Genomic DNA, 20,723 nt, shown 5'->3' with positions numbered 1-20,723 from the left:
TTGTCATGCTTACTCAGGATACGTTGAAAACTGCGTAGAATTTACAGGAGTGACTGCACAAAGGGCTTTTAAAAATGACTAAAGTGGGTCTACTATCCTAAAAAGAAAAAAAAAAATTTTTTTTTTTGCCTGCACATGCTGTCGAAGGTCAACACGACAAGAAGTGCAATCATTTAAAGACAGCAATGCATGTTTTGTTATTGCAATTAAATAAATACATTTGTTTTATTACATAAAAAACACCCCGTAAATATTGACCAACAGGTGTCCTCAGTGAGAAACGTTTGTAACTAATGTAATAATAAAAATTTATAAAATAAAAATAGGCTTTCACTATATATATATGCTGACACCCCCCTCGGGCCAGATTTGAGTTTGACACGACCTGATCACATTAACCTGTTATCCTTTCTGAAAATAAATGATCATTTTCTATGAGAACTTAATAAAAAAGCTTTTGGGAACATCCCTTTAACACCTCCCAATAGCAGTTTATTGACACAGTAAATGAGTTAACACAATTGTTGATTAGCTTTCTAGCTAACTGCTAATTAATCTGCATTCATCCCTACAGCAGTCATTTCAAACTGGACAATGAAACCAGTGCAAGTTGTTCAATGATTTTATTTGTTTTTCTGTATATCAAAGAAAGCATAATGGAGACAAAACACAAAAAGGCAGGTACAGGTGAGAAGAAATTATAAGCTTAATCAAAAATCTAACGATTCAAACAACACTGCCACTATTATAGTCCAATAGTCATAGGAATACCATACTCTATGAGTAGAGGTGGCATTTAAAAAGCATTATTGATCAAGGTAGTCAAAAAAAAAGAGGAAAAAACAGTGATGAGTAGGAATAATAAATCATATAAGTAGTAGTACAGTTACAATAGTGATAATCAAAGTGACGATGAAACAGAGTAAAAAGCGGATCTCCATAAAAATGTTTTAGTTTGGACAGTGCAACACCGTGTTCATGTGTGCGTGCGTGATCCCGGTCTTGGAGTACGAGCACGCCAGTCCTTGCTTTACGCACAAGATAGTTTCTGAGAGCACGAGTAGTGACTCTCTGCGTATCCAAACCACACTGAGCGAGTCTTAACGTGATGATGGCTGTGTTCATTTGAAATGTCTGTAGCTTGTGCAAAATCTGTGGACTTAGTGCAAGTGTCAAGCCGTGGGATGTCCTGTACAGTTTGCATTTTTGACAGAGAGAGAGAAAATTAAAGAAAAATAAAACTACACACACACACAAACCTCACCCGCTTTCTGTCGACCTAAAGATTGCTTTTTGGTTTTTGAATGACAGTAAAGCAAAGGGAGGATTACTTTGGAATATCAAGTTCTTTTTAATATATTTCTTTACAAAAAGGTTCATGTCTTAGTTTTGCATTTTGTTAAAACTATCAATAGTAACATTAATATACAACTTAAAAATGAAGGAAAACATCTTTAGTATGTTACGTCTCCTTCGACACAGCACCATCTTATTAGCTCTCAGTCAACACATTTTATGGATCCTAATTTATAATTTTTAGAATATTTTTGTACAGAGAAATATAAGGGCATTGCTAAATGACAAAGATATTTCTGAACAAGAAAAGTGAGTTCAATTTTGAGAAAAAATTATAAGTTGACCCCAAAAATCCTATTTTTACCACAATTTCAACTTTTTTCCCCACACTTTACAAAATAAATGCATTTAATTATATATTGTCCTACATGAGACAATAATTTAAGTCAGACCTAATTTCTGGTAGTCGACAGTTATTGATTTGAAGAGAATAATAAAAAGTTAAAAGAAAATATAATTTACAAATAAAAAAAATTAATACAAAGAAAACAGATGAAAAATTTTAGTATAAGGACACAAAACCAAACTTTTCAGGAACACATTGTTAGTAAGCTAACAATTTAGATTTGAGCAAACAAAAACAAAATTAATGTGACAAACAAAATTCAGACATGATAAATGACGATCTTGAGAATTCAGATTTACCAAAAAAAAAACCTTACAGAGCCCCTTAAGTGACATTTTAGGTGCTTGTAATATGTAAATTCATTAAGTAAAAACATATGTATTAAAATCATTGAAAGAGCTCCTTGGAAATTGATTAAAATGGTTACAATTACTTTAGGTCCAAATACTCTGATTGCTTGTAAGGAGAACGTATGTACAGAAAAGCACCAAAGAGTCATTTGGAAAAATAAAGCACACTTGCAAAGTAAGAAAGGGTAACGAATGCTACACCTGATTTTGACTAAAACAAACAAAGGTCAGTGTAACTTTTTCTCAAAATTGAAGCCAATTTTTTTATTTATTGTGGCCTGATACACCATTATATATTAGTCCCTTAGGGATACTAGTTCATATTCATCTGTCTCCCTGGTTGTAGATTCCAGATATATTATCTTATTTCACCACATTTACGACCAGAACCCCAACAAACCCGAAGGAGAAAACTAGCTCAAACAGCTCCATGTACTCCTAAGATATTTGGCTGATGAGCTAAATCAAAAACAAGAGATTTTAAAGTTCCTGTCCGATACACAGTATTGATGACGAAGAAATTTAGCCTGACCTTCCGTGCCAGAATAGGGTGAATTCAACATGATATTGGAGGAGCACCAGGGCTTCAATTTAAATACCTGGTGCTGTTTCCTCTTAAGGCCATTTTTATTTCAAACACACCTACAGAGGGTGTAAAAGCATTTATCTTTCTCGACAGGTACAAAGAGCTGCGTTCCAAAATGGGACATTTGGATTAAAGGGCCAAATCTAGTAGCTTAGCAACAGGACTTTTGTTTAAAGAGGTTCTTTTCTGGGAGAATTCTCTTGGAAGATGTTTTAATTTCAAGTCCAACGAAGCTAGAACAATCAACACAACCTGGAGGACTGAAAGCCTTTACACACAGAAGGCAAAGCTTACCTGTGTAAAAGAATAATAAAATTGGTGATTAAAGTTCTTGGTTTTATATCCGTATGAATACACTTGGACATAATTCATATAAAAGTACTTTTGAAACAGCTCTTCGTCATTTGTCCACCTATAGTTCAGATTATTGTAAAATTATGCTCTCTTCTTTAGCATTTCATTTGACCAACAAAAAAAAAAATACTTTATTTATCCTCATTTATATTAAGGCATCCAACATGCAATTATTGTATCTCTTCAGAATAAAGACACCTGCATCCGAATGCTTAAAAACCTCTTAAAAACAATGTAAAACATGTCAAAGTGCAGTATGCCAAAGCCTGGGCATTTCTCAGCCGCTCTTTTTGCACTATTTGGATTGTCATGAAACTGTGAAAACGTAAATGGGGACAGATTTAACAGCCCCGCCCTCTCCAGAGTACCTCTTTTATATCCCAAAAATTAGCGAAAAAAAGGGACAGTTAATACAACCTGTTCCTCTCCCAATGGTTTAGTCCAGTCGTCTAACATCCACACAACCTTTCCCTCAAAAAATAAGAAAAGAAATCCACAGGAGCAAACGGGGAGTTAGCAATGTAATTGTTGTCATTCTCCCTAAAACCCTTTCCAGGCTCGCTGTGGAAAAAGGAAACACTTGCATCAGTCTTTCGGTTCAAATAGCTCAAGCATGGTAAGTTGTTACAACTTATAGAAAGGTCATAGAGGTGAGGTGATGCATTGCCACAGGGTTAGGACCAAAATGCGTGGATCACGTGAGGAGGAAGGGAATCTGGTAAAGGATTCGTAACAACCAGCTTGGAGAGTCTGCTGTTGTACGCGTTTCCAGGTGAGCATCATCGACTCATGGATAACAAGTCAGTGAAGGTTGAGCAAAGGGCTGCAGGTGAAGGAAGAGGACCCAACTTCAAGAGTTGAAGAATGTTAACTTTGAAAGATTAGTGCTCAAACTCATTCAAATCTGAGGAGCCCAGGCGCGTTCAACGTGTGACTGTGTGCAGACCAAGTGTGATCTGAGTTTTTAACTGCTGCTGGTGGTGGTTGGTGGATGGACCTCCACGACCACCTCCCCGCCGGCACTGCTGCCGTTCTTGCTGACGAGTGGGATCGGCTGGCCAAAGTTAGTGGTTCTCAGAGTCGCCAGGTGACGTGGGGAGAAGATGTGAGCCCTGGCCGCTGCTCTGGACTCAAAGGTGACGCTGCAGGCATCGCAGCGGCCTACCAGAGTCTCCTTGGTTGCAGTCTGGCTGCTCGCAGGAGAAGCTGGAGCTTCGCTGATGGTTAGCTGGACAGGCTTGGGCAGGATGGGCCGGTTGGCTTTGAGCGCGCTGTACTGCAAGTAAGTTCCTGAGCTCGTGTCCACCTTACCACCGGAGAGTAAAGACTAGGAGGAAGGACACAAAATACAGAAATGCACAGTATTCAATATTCATTTGTCTTCAGTCTCTGCATTAAAGGATATTTCTTTTAATTACAATCAATTAAACAATTAGTATTCGAACCCAAAAACCATTTGACCCATAAACACCACTTAACACTTAAGAGTAACATAACATTCTAGAAACACTTTGTTTTGGTAATGGGATATGCACAAAGCACGCACAAAGATAATCGGGCTGTTTATGTCGCAATCTTCCTCCTACGCGACCAAATACAGACAAATATTAGATTATTGTATGTCATATAATTTATTCTAAAAAACAATCCTGTGGTCTGAATTGTATCAAAAGTGAATTTGTCCTGGTAAATGGCTCCGAAACGAGTCGGAGCTGACGATCATAAATGTTATTGTTCAATATTTACAACTCACGTTCAATATCTATTTCCTTATGTGTGAGGAAAGCAGACTCTTCTTCTATCATGACCCTGTGAATTGTGACGTGAAACAACAAAATGTAGCCGATCAAGAAGCAAGCTGAAGAGAAACACGTAATGATGCGTTCCAAGCAAATTGGAACTTCCAAGTTATAAATTCCATCTTCATCTTCAAATAGAACAGATTTCAGCAGCAGCAAGTTGAAATATCTTAAAAATGGTTAACTGCTGTAATATGAAATGTTTTTACAAACTTTACCAAGTAGAAGCTCTGACTTCAGGTGGTGTTCCAAGTAACTTATTTAACTAGCAAATCGGAACATCCCCAGTTCTGAGTTGAGTGAAACGCAGCGATATATCACTAGGGCTGAAATGATTCCTTGAATAACTTGAATAATTTGATTACAAAAAATCTTTGAGGCAAATTGTCTGCCTCGAGGCTACGCTTAATTCTTGTCACCAAAGTCCGCATCACGGCCACTTTGTACGTGGTCTATGGCTGCATCATGTTTCACCCAGACTGAATTAATTGACGTGCATCATCTGCTCTCTGGCAATGGCGGAAGACGGGAACATCGGTGGAGTGCGAAAAAGACAGAAAATGTCTAATGTGTGGAACCATTTTAAGCTTCGCAAGGTGGACAATGTAGTCCAGTGTAGATACTCTAAGATGGATCTAGTCTACCATAACAGGACTTCCACAATGCTGCAAAATCCTCACGTGAATGCCACTTCTGCAAGTAGACTGAGTCATTTTAGCCTGTATTATGAGGAAATAGTGATGAGGCATAAGTAACAAGAGGGCAAATGCACTAAAATCTCACTCACATAACTTTCCTCTTCACCTCTACCGTGTGTGTGGCGGTACAGAAAGACGCACACACCTCAAAACACGTCTTCACTACACATTAGGTATTTATAATAAAAATATACAAAATGAGTAAAATAAAACTAAACATTTATACAAAAAGTACACAAAACAGAAATGCACAAAAATATACAAAATAAGTCCAGAAACACAGAAAATGAAAACAAAAACAGACAATAACTAAATATAAATATAGACTCCAAAAAACATACACAAAACGAAAACAGAAATGCGCAAAACTCCACCAAAAAACATACAAAAATACACAAAATGACTCCAGAATCACACTAAAATGGCAACAAAAACAATTATACAAAAAAATGCACAAAAAGACAACAGAAAGATACAAAAATACAAATGACTAAAAAAAAAAAAAAAAAAAAAATATACATTACTAAAAAATACACCAAACAACAAAAATGAGTAAACAAAACTACAAACTAAACAATATTTATTAAAAAACACTAAATATGGACAAAGCTGAATTCATTAGCATATAGATTTACTTATGAGTGAATTTATTAAATGCATTGTACAAAACAATGTTTTGTTTATTTTTGTCCCTCACAGTACATCATGGCGGCGTATGGACAGTTTTGTCAAGACAAGTCCCTCATGGAACGTGGAGGAAGCTGCTGGTCTTACCAGTGGCTCCACCCATTTTACTTTTTTTTTTATTATGATAAACCTAAGGAAATAGGTTATTTTTTTTTTTTTTTTGGTTTTTTGTTTTGGCCTGACATTTGGTTACTATTAAGTGGAAGTTTTGAAAAATAATTTTGAATAAAATTTTGCGGAATAGCTGACAATTGCTGGCTCATTTTAAGAGGTCTTTCATATTTCATAACACTATTGATATAGTTGTTTACAAACACAAAAGTGTAATTTATCCAATTACTTGGTTAATCAATGAAAAAAAAAAAAAATCAACAGAATACTGGATTACAAAAATATTCGATAGCTACATCACGTTGTTAGATCTCGTTTTTGAATATGCAGAATTTTTGGCTTGGGCGAAAATCGGTGGTGGGAGAGAATGGTTATGTTTGCCACTGTGCCATGCTGTATGGAAAATATCAGAGCACACCACACACGGTACGATCAATCCTGTTCTAGGCCTACATTTTTTTAAATCTTCATGTGTAGGGTCTGCAACAGATAAAAAAATATCTTCAGATTTAGAGAATTCTTGTGTGTATCATATTTTAGCTGATGAGAAATTCAGATAAATGACATGCCTTAACTACACATTTAATAAAGTCAAAAGTAACTTTTCCAATTTCCTTTTGCATTTAGGATAGAAGTTTAACAGCATTTTTCAATCAGAATGCAGCAAAGACCAGTTGAGTAGTTCACCCACCACTTTCTCCTGCTGCAGCCTCCAGCGCTTCTCCTTGGCTCTAGTGTTCTGGAACCAAATCTGCACCACCTTGAGCGGCAGGTTGAGCTCGGAGCCGATGGCCTCGCACTCCATCGCATTTGGGTGGGCACAAGTCTCGTAGCACGACTGTAGAATGAACAACTGCAGGCAGGACAGGTGAGTGCGTGGCCTGCGACTGGAGTACGAGGCGAGGTTGACATCTGACGGGCTAGCTTTAGCAGAGGGGGTGTTTGGGTTGGCTGCTTTGGCAGAGCTTGGGGTGTTCGGGCTGACCGGTGCAATGCTGGGTGTAGGTGGAGGGGGGATAGTACGGTTTCCAGGCGTGTGTTTGGGCAGAGCCAGCTGTTCTCTGGACAGGGTGTTTATCTTAATGGGGACTTTGGAGCTCCAGTAGTTCATTCCATTCTGTTTCTGTGGCATCACTGGTGTGGCAGGAGGCCTGTTGGTAATGGGAGTTGTGGGAAGTTTGGGAACCATGCGGTTGAGGCTTCCTGGGCAGGGCACCTGTTCATCTTCATTGTCTTTTTCCTCATCCGTCTTTTCATCCTCACTTCCCTCTTCTAGATTTAGCTTCTCAGTCGATCGTGGGGCGATAGGAATTGGATCCTTGGGTGATCCAAGATGCACAGGGGTGTTAACTTTGGGAAGTATTTTAACCATGGGGATGCTGGTTGTGGTTTCAGCATTGGTTTTTGGCACCAATGAAGTGGTCAAAGACACAACCTCCTTGGGTTTGATCGGAATGGGGGTTAATTTTTTGACCATGGTTGGTTTGCTTGACTCTTTAACAGTCTCCATTTCTGTCTTCAGGAGGGTTCGCACCATCAGTGGGGCAGCAGTTCCCCCAGCATTGTTTGTAGAAGGTTTGTGTGAAAATATGGGCTTGGTAAGAGGCCAGGTAAACTTTATTAATGGTTTACCAACAGCTGCCAAGGTGCCGTCGCTGATGAATCGAACCTCCCCTTTTCTTTCCCGTGCCCTCATGTTCTGAAACCAGATCTGAACAACCTTCTTTGGAAGATGGACCCACTCAGCTATCTGTTCAAACTCGTGCTTTCCAGGATTTGGATCTTTGAAGTAGCAGCCATATAGAATATCAAGTTGCTCTGCTTGAATTATAGTCCTTGAGCGCCGCATGTCCCGATAGCGCTTTCCTTTTGCCTTCCTCGAATGCTGCTCCTTCTCATGCTCTTTTTTTAATATTGTGGTGCTCTTTTCTGCTGCACTCATGTAAATATTAGACTTTGTCATGTTGTTGCAGTTGATAAGGCCCATACTGCTGTTTGGTGGATGCAGACCTGTTATTGATTCTGGTTTAACTTGTACCACTACAAGACTTTTGGAGGTGGGCTTCAGGCCAAGCCCATCTAACAGCTGTCCCTTCTGTACTGAAATCTTTTCAGCCAGAGACGATGAGGAAGAAGCTGATTTGGAGTTTTTCCCCATACTGAGATCCAGGGCACCTTCGCAGTCATCACCATTGGTCAGGTAGTGAGAGAACTGGTTGTGGGAAGAGAGAGGCGGTGAGAGAAGAGAGCTTGGAAAGCGGGTGATTGTTGGAGGATTGGAAAACAAAGGTATTTTGCCATCATTTCCCATTATTGAAGGAGCAAGAGAAAGGATGTAGGGACTGAGAAACTGAGTGGAAAATGGTGTAAGGGTCAAGGGAAGCGAGTGGAGAGCACCTGCTTGAATCTCACCGTGATCCATAATATGAGAGAGGGAACTTGGAGGATCCCCTTGGGCTTCCAACTCTAGATCGACATCAGGATCCTGCCTTTCTTTCTTGAACTCCACCTCATCTCGATCAAACTCCCCCCGTACTTTTTTCCTTTTTGCCCGTTGACCCCCTCCACCCTCCTCCTCTTCATACTCGTCCTCTGCATCAGAAAGAAATACAGTTGTAGAGCGCAACACCTTTCCTCCAGATGGTCCTTTTTCCCCGTGGATTTCCTGCTGTGCCACTTCCTTGACTGGGCTTTCAGGTTCCTCTTTGTGGGACCCATTCTGACTCTCCACATCAGAAACAATAACAGAAGTGTAAACCTCATTTTCTGAGTCAGATGTAAGAAAGAAATCGCTCTGATTCCCTCTGCCCATTTTTCTCCGTTTACGTTTTCCTCTAGTGCTTGATAAATCAATTGCTTGGTTACCCAAAGCTTCATCATCATCATCACCCTCTGCTATAACCAGTGAGCTTTCCTCGTCATCGTAATCCATATCCAGGCATTGATTGTGCTCTAGAACTTCTTGCTTCTGTCTTCGTTTAGCGAACCGTGCTTGGGACAGCCACCTCCGTACCTCATCGACTGAAAGGCCAACTTCTTTGCCCAGTGCTTCACAGTCATCGCTGGGAGGACTGGCAGCATCTGCTTCTGTGCGAGACTCAAAAAATGCCCAGAGAACCTCAGACTGGAACTCTGTCAGCTCTGGAAGTTCTGGATCAACAGACATATTACAATTGGGATGGGTTTTGTTTTTAATTAAGGCATTTGTACTGGGACTCAATTTTGGGGTACCAAGAGAGTGACTTGGACTGGTTCCTGCCTGTGACTTCTGGGGGGTGTCAGGACTTAGAGTGAGATTTAGATTGATGGGACTAAAGCTAGAGTTGCTAGGGACAGATGTAGAAGGCGAAATGTTATTGCAAATACTTTTCCTATTGCCAACTGGGGAGAGATTCCGGCAAGGTGCTTTATCACTTTCTGGATCAATCTGATTGGATCCACTATCTCCATCTATTGTGCTATCGACATGTAGCTTCCCATCGACTTCACTCATCTTAAATTTCCCTTTACTTTCCTTTTCAGAACAGTGTGCAGTGTCTTCATCGTTCTCAGATTTCTCTGCTGTAATGTTGTCTGTAGACTGGTCATTCTGGTCTTCAATATCATTCATAACTCTATTGACTGCCTCGTCGCCTTCTCGCATGCCTTGGTCTGTCTCACTGTTTGCTGCCTGCTTCTGCTCTTCCTGACAAGGCTGTGCAGTGGTCAGAAGTCCAGCAGAAGGCCACTGGCTCTTTAGACTGTTAAGTCTTTGGACAAGGAGCGCTTGCTGGGCTGCGCTGAGGCCTACAAATGGCACGCACTGGGTGAGGAGCTGGCCTGGCTGGTTATCTTGTTGCTGTTGAGTTTGAGCTTGCAGTCCATTTAAGATCAGGGGCATGACCATTTGAGGCTGAGGCACGAGCTGGGCTGCTGCGGCACTAGGGGTGGCAGCAGTTGAAAACAAAGAGGGCAGGAGAGAGGGCGATAAGGTGCTGTGACTCGATGTGAGCAGGGTGAGAAAGGCCGAGACGGCCTGAGCTGAGGCCACCGGGGAAGGGAGGATGGAGGGATGTTGGTCTCCCTCTGTTCCTGTAGTCACCACTAATGTCCCGGGGGCAGCACAGTTGCTGGTGGTGGGAACGAACGGACTAGTTCCACTTGCAGACGTGGTCACCACCATGTTTGGAACACTGGTGAAGCTACCCTTTAAACCTGCAGTAGCTGCCATACCATTTGCTGCAATCCCAGCATTCCTGCTTCGTGTCTGGTGCAAGACTGACTTCATATGGCTCTCCAGCGTGATGGCGTGATTGTAGGAGACTCGACACACAGCGCACTGATAGGGTTTGGTTGAAATGTAGGGTCGAGGCAGGACTGGAAGCATGGAGTTCAGGGGACTACTTTCAACAGTTTGCTTTACTGAGCCCGTTGTCATTCTTTGAATGTGTGATGCAGAGTTGTAATGAACGCTCAGGGCAGTTCTGCTGGGGAAACTTTCCAGGCAGGCGTTGCATTTGAATCGGCTGCTCTTCTCTGGCGCCGCTTCTTTACAAACTGACTTTTCGCCTTCGTTCATTGTTTCTGCGTTCTCTGTTGAAGGTGGCTGTTTGGCTTCACCCTCTGGTGTTCCCTCCTCTTCTGGCTCCGTCTCCGTTTCACCTCCCTCCTGCTCCATTATTCTCTCTTCCTTAATTTCTTTTTTCTGCGACATCTGGGAAGCGTCTGTACACTCGGTAGATTGGCTGGGGTCTGAGCTGATGTCCTCAGAGGGCTTCACTTGAAAGGATTCTGATTCTGATGAAATAGAGAAATTTGACTCCTACGTTTAGTGAACAGAAATATAACTTACACTAAAATACACATTAGACAACATAACCAATTTCATTTATTTCTTAACCATCCACATACATGCAACAAGGTGAGGAGAGGCAAGTTAAAATAAAACGCGTCAAAAGATAATCTCATCAAAATTGCCAAAAGAGATAATATTTCATGTGATTAGGGATTTTTTATTCCCTTTCTGAATTATCTTCATGAACTTCACAGTTATCTCAGAAGTGCCATAATCCCAATTGGATTAAAGTTGATTGGAAGGAAAAAATGATCCAAAAGTGCATCAAAATTTTTGAATTCTTAATCTTCTAACTTTAATAAGTAGACACTTGTTATTGTGTGTTATCACAGTTTACAGGGAATTGGCATGTAAACCCAACAATTCAAAAGAGCGTGTATTTGTTCAAGAATGTAAAGGTAGAATTTGTTATGGTTACCTGAGGACTTTGAAGCAGCCTTTTCTGCTTCTGCACGGCTGGCAGCTTGTCTTAGGACAGCCTGTGTAAAAATGAAAGCACAATCAGAAATTATTTTCACTCTGAATGTTACAATGTCACATTTGGAAAACCGATCATGTGCATTGTGCAACTCTGTGATAAACGATTGGACTACACATCAACAGGCCTTTAACTTAATGTGTAAATTACACCAGAGGCACAACGTCCACTTTACCTAAAAAAAAGACATACAATTGTTAGTTACTATAATGTGATTTGTGGTCAGCTAACGCCTACATATCAAGTTTTTTTTTGGGACTACTGGGTAATTCGAAAACAAAACTTTGGCCAAACTACTTACACAAAGAGCAAAAAAATAAATTTGCATCTTAATTCAACGCTCAGCAGAGACATTTTAAATGAGAAAACAGTGTGTACATGGTTCTTTAACAGGCAGATTGAGCAGAGAACTCCATAAAGATTAAATTATTTCAAAATCAGTGTATCCAATGGTAAAAATGTCCACTGCCATCCAAAAACATGCAAGAAAACTTTACAGAAGTGTCAAAATTAATTTTTGACTTTGTCCTATCTGCTGCAGTATTATTCCACTACACTAATGTGCACATGTGTGCACAGCAGAGAAACAGATGAAAACAAACAATAGAATATCGGTTACTTCTATAGTATATTAGTTAGGAACAGAAGGGGTAGGACACTTGAACTCCAATGCTTTTTAGAATTTTAGCAAGGAACACCAGCCTGTTTACTTTTTTTTTTTAAAACAATCATTTTTTGTAATAATCAAGATCGTAACCGAATTTTGATTTATTGCACAGCCTTATTTACTGGTACTAAAAAAATAACTGGCTATAGCTTTGGGGGAAAATCCCATAAACATCAGCCCTAATTGATAGTCGTATGACATTCTGTATTTGGTCAGAGCTGTGCTGCACTTACGATGTCCAGCAGTCTGTCCACACACGATGGAAGCACGTTGTGTTGCTCAGTGAGGTGTCGAGACAAGGAAGATCTCTCAGATAGGCCTTTTTGGCACAGAGGACACAACCACTCAGCTTCCCCATTCCTTTCACTGCATACCGTCTCTCCACACTCCTCCTGAAGGGGACAATATTCGCTTAGGGAACACTGCTGACCAATGAAGCAGTAAGAGTCATTTAGAGGGAAAATTAGGAAACAAACTCCTTACAACAACAGACTGCAGGATATATGTATATATAATTTTCTTTTTCTTTTTTTTTTTACATGTTACTATCAGGGTTGTGGTCAGTTATTATTGTAATCGCATAATTGATAATTACATTGAGTAATTATAATTTTATAAATCTATTGCTGTGGTAATCATAATTAAACTGTAATACAGTTGAGCTTTAGACTTTACAATTGTAATTGCCATAACAATTCTATAAGAATTGACAATCACAATTTAACGCAAAACTGGAGAACCATGTTACAGTTCTACACATATGTAGTTAACAATTATTAAAATATGTTTCATATCAAGCTCTCCCACTTTAACCATTTAAAAAACATTTCAATCGAGGGCTGTACTGACACAAAAAAGGCTCCTAACAAGGTAACCAATAGATAGAATGTATTTTACAGCTGATTTAGGACCTGCCATCATAAGAGATGCAAACAGAAAGCTAACACAAGAGGAAGGTTAATTTTTATTAAATTACTTATTTCAGGCTCAGTACCTGTGATGAATTGTATTTGAACTTTAGTAATTGTAATTAACTTTCCAAGGATAACAAATAATTGTAATTTAATTGTAATTGGTAAAAATGCTGGTCACCGTAATCGTAACTGAACTGAAATTGAACATGGGTAATTGAAAACATAATTGTAGCTGAAAAATGTAATGGACCCCAACCTTAGTTGCTATGGTTACATTACACGTTAAACGATAGAAAGCCAATTCCAGACATCAAGTACGGCAGCATCAAAGAAATCACAGATGATTTATGCAGTTCTTTCAGTTTCATTTCCAATTTAAATTGAGCACCAGTCATGCAATTCACAGAGTTCCCTCTTAATCATCTCACAATGACATGCTTAAACTACACTATAATGCAATTTAAAAGGAGTTTCTATGTTATGTACAGCAGCATTCTGTTTATTGGTCCATCAGACAATTAACAACTAAACATTAATTACATAGATTAGGAAATCCTCCACATTCAACCTAGAATTGACTTCAATGGCATGAATTAGATGCAAATTAACATTACAATGTAAGAAAAAAGTCTTAATCATGCCACACTGCTTTTCTGTGCTACAATAATACAGTACAATAACAATATTTACATGTGTAGTACAAGTTGGGTTTTTTTTGTTTTACTTAAAAAGCAATAAAAGTTATAATGCATTATGTATACCACGTCACTGTTTTTGCAGTAAAAATTACCAGTTAAAGTTTAAATTAGGCTAGGCGTGACACCGCTTCCAATCAATACATGCAAGAGTTTTATTTTGGAAAGAAGAATTCTACAAACTCTAATGCAGGGTTTTGCACCCTTGGGGTCATGACCTCATGTGGGATTGCCTTGAAAAAAAAAATAAAAAATTAGGTCACGTGAAATGTCTAATGATAACAAAATATTTTTAATCTGTCATTAAAATTATTTCTTTTTAATTTTCGTATCTATCCATTTTGCACAACTCAAAAAACAAATTATATCACAGAAATAGAGCTTAATAATTATTATTTTTCAAAATAAAATCTCAAAGAATGCAGTATAAAAATATCTGAGCAGGTGCATACTGTCACTTTGTGCACTAATACTGGCTACTTTGTATTTGTAACACATTATAACAAACATGATTTTTTAAAAAACACATTTTAGAGAAAAAAAAAAAAAAAAGTTGCCAGAAATTTGTGATAAAAAAATAATGGGGTCATGATGAGAAAAATGTTGGCAACCACTGCTCTAATCGGGAAAAAAATACTTTGTTGTGGGACAACAATGAAGTAGTTTCTTTCATTTGAGATGTGGAAAAAAAGCAAGCGCCAGAATAGCTATGAATAAGGATGACATTTGCTTGTGTTCCTGTCACTTTAAAAGTCAGTGAGCAGTGAAGAGCTATCCACTACTGCTCTGTTCTCAAAGCCATCAGTTAGCGTTAGCATAATCCACCAGAGACAGGCCATAAACTCTAGTTTACTGGAGGAGACTCAGTCCAACCGACAGCAACAATAAAGATGTGCATGCAAGCATGTGGCAACTGTTTGCTCTTTAGGACAGCTTACTTTAGCAATCTGATTCCTTTATGTCAATAGTTTCTGAACTTTGTCTATTGGGCACTTTTGTATTAATCTTTTTTCATAACCCTCCAATCTAATATGCATTATTTCGTATGCTTATATAAATTGCAGACTACATTAGTTCAGTGGAAAAGAATAAACTTAACACTAAAATAAACTGACACTTTAACGTTCACAAAAACGAAACGACCTTCACAGAGAAATTTCTGAAAATGCTATACACACCCAAATATGAGATATTTTATTCTTGGTGCATCATAAATTCACCTTAATCAGTCAATCACTCATTGGACTGACGCATACAGACGTGTTAGAGCAAAACAAATGTATTAAAGAAACCATAGTGGAGCAGATGGAAGCCACATGGCAATAACAGAATCCAGGTCCTAAGTTCTTTGTGTGTGAAATGATCTTGTTCACCAACCAGCATCCTTAAACCAGTATGAATGTCATATGGTAATAAAGTGAATGTAAAAAACACAGAATTAATTTTTTATTTTTTTCAAATGTACAGTGTTCAAATATTTGTGCTTCTGACCAGCTAATTGTTACAAACATGTGTAAATGATAAACTGTGGGATAATATTGTTGTGGTTGCACATATTTTTCTAATAAGGATGTCAGAGGTCGATAACATGAATGAAAAGTTTTCAAAATCTAATTAAAAGAAGACCGCTGAATGGTTTGAGACTCATTTTTACCACAAAGAAAAAATAAGCTGTGATTCACCCTGCTTTCCTAACGTTGAATTAGTTTCAGTCCTTTGCACTAAGACATGACGATCTGTGCAGGGTGTTCCCTGCCTCAATTACTAAATTGTGGATTAAGAATGATACTTTAAATTGCACTGTTGAAGTTTAAAAATAAAAGCAAAAACTTGTTGACGATGTCATTTATTTTACTTTTTCAATTTGATTAAAATATACAAAGAAAAGCCCACTTCTATGAAAAGAAAATCTCAAAATTGTGCTTTAAAATGCATATTTCATATTTATTTAAAGTTTAAATAAATCTGAAATTGTTTATTATGAAAGATTGATTTATTGATTGTGTTCATTGAAAAACACATGACAAGAGGCCCTTGAAAAAAAAAAAAAAATCGCATATTAAATCCCAATATTGAAGGGAGAAAAAAAAAAAAAAAAAAAAAATCGCAATTAGATTATTTTCCAAAATCGTTCAGCCATAGTATCTGGCACTGAAATGTAAAAGCATTTTTTTTCTCTTGTTTTGAATGTAGAGCTTCAGAAAAAGCACTTCAGTGATACTTGATTGTGGAGACTCCTGAAGATTTAATCAACACCTCGTCTGATGTGTTTTAAAGCTGGGTGCATTGTCCTCTAGGACAGTGGTTCTCAAACTTTTCAGTCCTCGATCCCAAAAATAAAGGTGTCAGAGACCAGGGACCCCCACTGTACCTGAAGGTGGTTGAACACAGACATGAACATTGAAGAACAGTCATGTGGAGACAGAGCCATCAATAAGGGGGAGTAAAGGGGAGAGATTTTTGGGGTCCATCCATAAAGTCAGCAAAATAATGGTCCATTGTTCTATTAATCTGTGATAACCACATTTATTTATTCATATCTGAATAATGTCAACCATTATCCAGGAAGTTTATTGTTTGCGCTACAGTATATAGTCATCTTAAAGAAGAAAAATCCTTGTTTTAATCAGAAGTAAAATCGGTTAAAAGTGACCAAAAATGGTGGAAGAGGTCGTAAAAAAATGTGATTTTTAAAACCACAGAAATCGGTTAAAAGCTGCAAATTAGAACGTACAAAGACAGACAGAAAAAGTGGTAAAAAGGTGTCAATATTGGCTAAAAGGTGGCAGAAAAAAGTAAGAGCAATTAGTTCAAAATGGCAAATAATAGGCATGACAAATTGTTAATGTTGTTAAAGTGGCAAAAATAAACATGAATTATGGGGAAAAGAGGTTAAAAGTGACAATAATGGGTCAACATGTGCAACATTAGGTTGGAAAAGTGGTGGAAGATGTCTTCAAAGTACAAAGAATGTAAAGAAAAGGTATCAAAATTTGATGAAAAAATGGCAGAAATAGGAGTAATGTTGCAAAAAAATGCATTAAAAAGAGCAAAAATATGGCAGGAAAAAGTGGTGAAAATAGGTTTTTAAAAAAAGGAAAGTTTGGTGTAGTTGCAGAAAAAGGGTAAAAATGGGCGCAAGTTGTTCAAAAAATATTCTTCCCAGTGCCTCGCGACCCTAGGTTGAGAACCCCTGCTCTAGGAATACCCGTTGAATGAAAGCTTTGACATTGTTCTGCAACAATAAAACGTTTCAAAGTAACATCCATATGAACAGCAGGATTAAAGTATCACACTGCATTTACTGGCTTATCATAATGCATCAGTGCCACAATAAGTTTCTCAGGTAAAGAAAAAAGAAATTGTTTATTAAAATGCTAAAATAATAATGTTTTAGGCAGCACTGGTTATTCCCGGTGCTTACATTGAACTGAGTATGTAATATACTGTATACTGAAAATTGAGCGTGCAGGCCCAGCTTTGAAGCCAATACACAGCTTGAGATAACTGTGTATTTATTCAAACATCTTTCCATCAACTTCTACATAAATCCAAGCTTCAGCAGCTCATCTATCGGCTCATTTTCACTGAGCAAACTTACTCAAATCCACTCGTCAAAAGCAATTTATTTCTTCCTCTAATACGTGTTTAACTTATGGCCCGGGGGCCAAATCCGGCCCTTTAGAGCATCCAATTTGGCCCGCAGGAGAAAGTAAAAATGACAGACAGAACATGAATTATCGTGTAAATGATCAAATAATTCAGTTGTAGATTTCTCAAATTCACCAATTTGAATAAACTCCATTTGCATTTTTCCTTTGTATATATATATATATATATCTATATATATATATCACATGAATTTGGTTATTTTTAACTGCAAATTGTGGAAAAGAACTCTCAATTTTGTCACAAATCATGCAATTTCTCACAAGTAGTTCCACAAATTTACTCTAAATTACACAAAAATTGGTAACAAAAGCAATAAAGTTTTAAGTTAATTGAACTGACATTGCAAACCAGGACACAATGATGTTAACGTTGTTTTTATCCTCCTAAAATATGTGGCCCCTGAACTAAAATGACTTTGACACCCCTGATCTAACACGTCCACACTAAGGACAAAATGTTCACCTACTTCCTGATACATTTAAGCAATAAAAAAGGAGCTTTATTAATAGAGATCACCAGCGTTACTCACCACACCTGTCTGTGTTGACAACCGACTGCAAATTTGTCAACTCAGATCTACGATCAACTTATTGATTCTCGAATGATCTCAGCCTGGTATTTACTTTAACTCTAACATTAGCTTGGATCTAGCTTAAAATTACTTTGAATCAATCGTGATCAGTGACTAAAAAAAACCGCTTTACCCACATTGTTTTGATGTTATTGTCCTCCGCAGTCCTTAAGACTGCAGCTGAAGCCTGTGAAATGAAATACCAACACAGCTGCCTGCCTCACTTCCTTGTCACGCCAATTAGCAACCTAGCAGGGCACTATGACCAGATAACCGCACATCTAGCACACATTTACCACACAAAGCGCTGCTTAAGGTCACATTGTACCTTCACAAGTCGAAATAAGTCCAAATCAACGTCTCCGTCCACGTCTAGATAATTAACGAGACGCCTAATTAGCTAGTCCAGACCAATTAGCTAGCAGGCTAGGCTGGCGTCGCAATGCACTGGTGTTATTAGGAAAGCAGGAGATAAAAACCTGCAGCTCATTCTTCTGCACAAGACCGGACAGGCGTCTGTGTAATATCACCGCTGGCTCTCCGTTAAAAGGGCAGGGCGCAGTTTTAAATTAATAAACACAGCCCGAGCTGGGGTAGTTAACTACTAGCTAGCCAGTTAGCAGGCTGAGGTAATTAACAGCCCGTCAAAACTGCCTCCGAAATCCCGGAAAACTAACCTTTGTTTGGTCAGGTTTGAAGAACACGGACTCCACCGCTCGTCCACAGAGCCCCGGCCTCAAGTTTTAGCCTCAGCCCGCTGAGAGTGCTCTGCCAATCGGGCATCCAGCGCTGCACCGCCCGCCGCCTGCAGCTCAGCAAATTAAGGCCTAGACAGTTATAGATCGACTGGTCACCCAGGCAACTGATAACCAACTTCCGTGTTGTTTAAGTTTGAACACGAATCATTTAATTTAAATTCAAACTACACTGCACATACATTTTTATTTTTAATTTATTCTGAAATTAATCTGACAAAGACAATTATTCGGTGAACTATTACTAGCAATTAACTTCATGTGAAGCATCAGAGACAACACTTTTTTCCACAACACGTCCTCGTTATGAAATACGTTATGTCATAATTTGATAGCTCATACTACGAAATATAAATGATGGCTCTTAAAACAGACAACTTTGCTCTTAAAAATGATCTTAATTACGCCTACCACCAACCACGTCGGGAGTGAGCCATCTCCTAGCTGGGACCCCAGCAGATCCTTAACACCGGAGCAATGCCATTTAATTAATGAACGTGGGGGCTTCGTTTACAGATGTGATAGAAACACTCGCCCCCTCCTTTCTCCCTCCTTCTCCCCTTCCACCACACAGACCTTCGTTTTAACGCCTAAACATTCACTTTAACACCCACAGTGTCGCCAAAAACTCGCCTTTTTAACCACCTCCACACGTAATTGGCGAACGGATTAATCGGCGTAAAAAAGGCTAACTTGAGGATCGCAGTCCGTGTTCGTCCTCCGGGATGGGGGTGTTGATGCAGGGAAGAGCAGGAAAACACAGCGACGGACAGGCGGAACAAAGTTTTGGAATTAAAAGCTAGATTTCCACGAAGGGTCGGATTAGTCCAGGGCTCGGTCCGCCGTCGGCTCGGTTGTCCTATCAGTCACAGCAGGCCACCGTCCCCCACTCTAAGCCTCACAATTATCCGATCGACGTTTAATTAAGTTGGAAGCAATTAGCCGAGGCGTATTTGTTGTTGTGTGTGTTTTGGTTTTTTTTTTACCTGCATGGTGGTTGCACACACGCACGCTGCTTCCTGCGTGGATCCAGAGAAGTGAAAAGTTTTCCAGCGTGCCCTCCCTCCCTCTCTCCCCCCTCCCTTCATTCCCTCTCCCCTGTGGTAAACACACCACAGCTCCCCCCAACGCTGACTGCTGACATTCAGAGGGACAAGACTATTTTTAACAAGACACACTAACAAGCCCATTATTATCTCAGGGTCCATTTAGTTCATCCTCAGTTGTACTTTCATTTTTCAAAAACAATAATGTTATTCATAGTGTACATTTATGTCTTTGTCAAAGAAAAGAAAACTCGTTTAGAATATAACAAAAGCTATTAAATATTGATTAATATTTAATATTGAATTAACAAAGTACCAATTTTATTCATGAGAGTAAATTATTATATATATATATATATATATATATATATATATATATATATATATATATATATATATATATATATATATATATATATATAACTAAATTAAATGACTTATATAACTTAAATACATCAGTACTAATATATCGAATAGTGTTTTTTAATTTGGTTAAATTGACCTAAAATAATAATAATTATTATTATTATTATTATTATTATTATTATTATTAGTAGTAGTAGTAGTAGTAGTAGTAGTATGAAATGTTTAAGTTTGTTATATTAGAGGAAAGCTGAAGAACTGTTGAACATTTTTAAAGTTAGATAATAATAATAATAATAATAATAATAATAATAATAATCTAATCAAATTTAAGAAAAACTATTTGATAATTTAATACTGATGTATTTTAATTATATGCGCAATTTAAATGAATTTACTAAAAATAATAATATAACAATGGCTGAGTGTTTGTTATTATTC

At 38.2% G+C, this 20,723-nt stretch overlaps 1 protein-coding gene across 1 annotated transcript; it reads right to left on the bottom strand.

The window, feature by feature from the left end:
* Positions 1–606: 606 nt before the first annotated feature.
* On the bottom strand, positions 607–19,932 carry zfhx2 (zinc finger homeobox 2). Its single transcript, XM_028434802.1, has 5 exons — positions 19,860–19,932; positions 12,500–12,658; positions 11,540–11,600; positions 6,979–11,063; positions 607–4,319 (listed from the first exon to the last, which is right to left on the bottom strand). The coding sequence occupies exons 1-5, from the start codon at positions 19,863–19,865 to the stop codon at positions 3,957–3,959; spliced, it is 4,674 nt and encodes a 1,557-aa protein (XP_028290603.1). The 5' UTR covers positions 19,866–19,932; the 3' UTR covers positions 607–3,956.
* Between the last annotated feature and the right edge of the window lie 791 nt (positions 19,933–20,723).

This window comes from Gouania willdenowi, chromosome 20 (assembly GCF_900634775.1).
Source record: "Gouania willdenowi chromosome 20, fGouWil2.1, whole genome shotgun sequence".
NCBI classification, from domain to species: domain Eukaryota; kingdom Metazoa; phylum Chordata; class Actinopteri; order Blenniiformes; family Gobiesocidae; genus Gouania; species Gouania willdenowi.
The sequence above is the reverse complement of the archived record's forward strand: the minus strand, read 5'-3'. Positions and strand labels throughout refer to the sequence as shown.

Excerpts from the sequence above, each read along its gene's own strand:
- zfhx2 (XM_028434802.1), bottom strand. Across the intron at positions 11,601-12,499 it reads TGGACAGACTGCTGGACATC|GCTGTCCTAAGACAAGCTGC; the intron begins GTAAGTGCAGCA and ends ATTTTTACACAG. Across the intron at positions 4,320-6,978 it reads GGCTGCAGCAGGAGAAAGTG|TCTTTACTCTCCGGTGGTAA; the intron begins GTGGGTGAACTA and ends CCTTCCTCCTAG.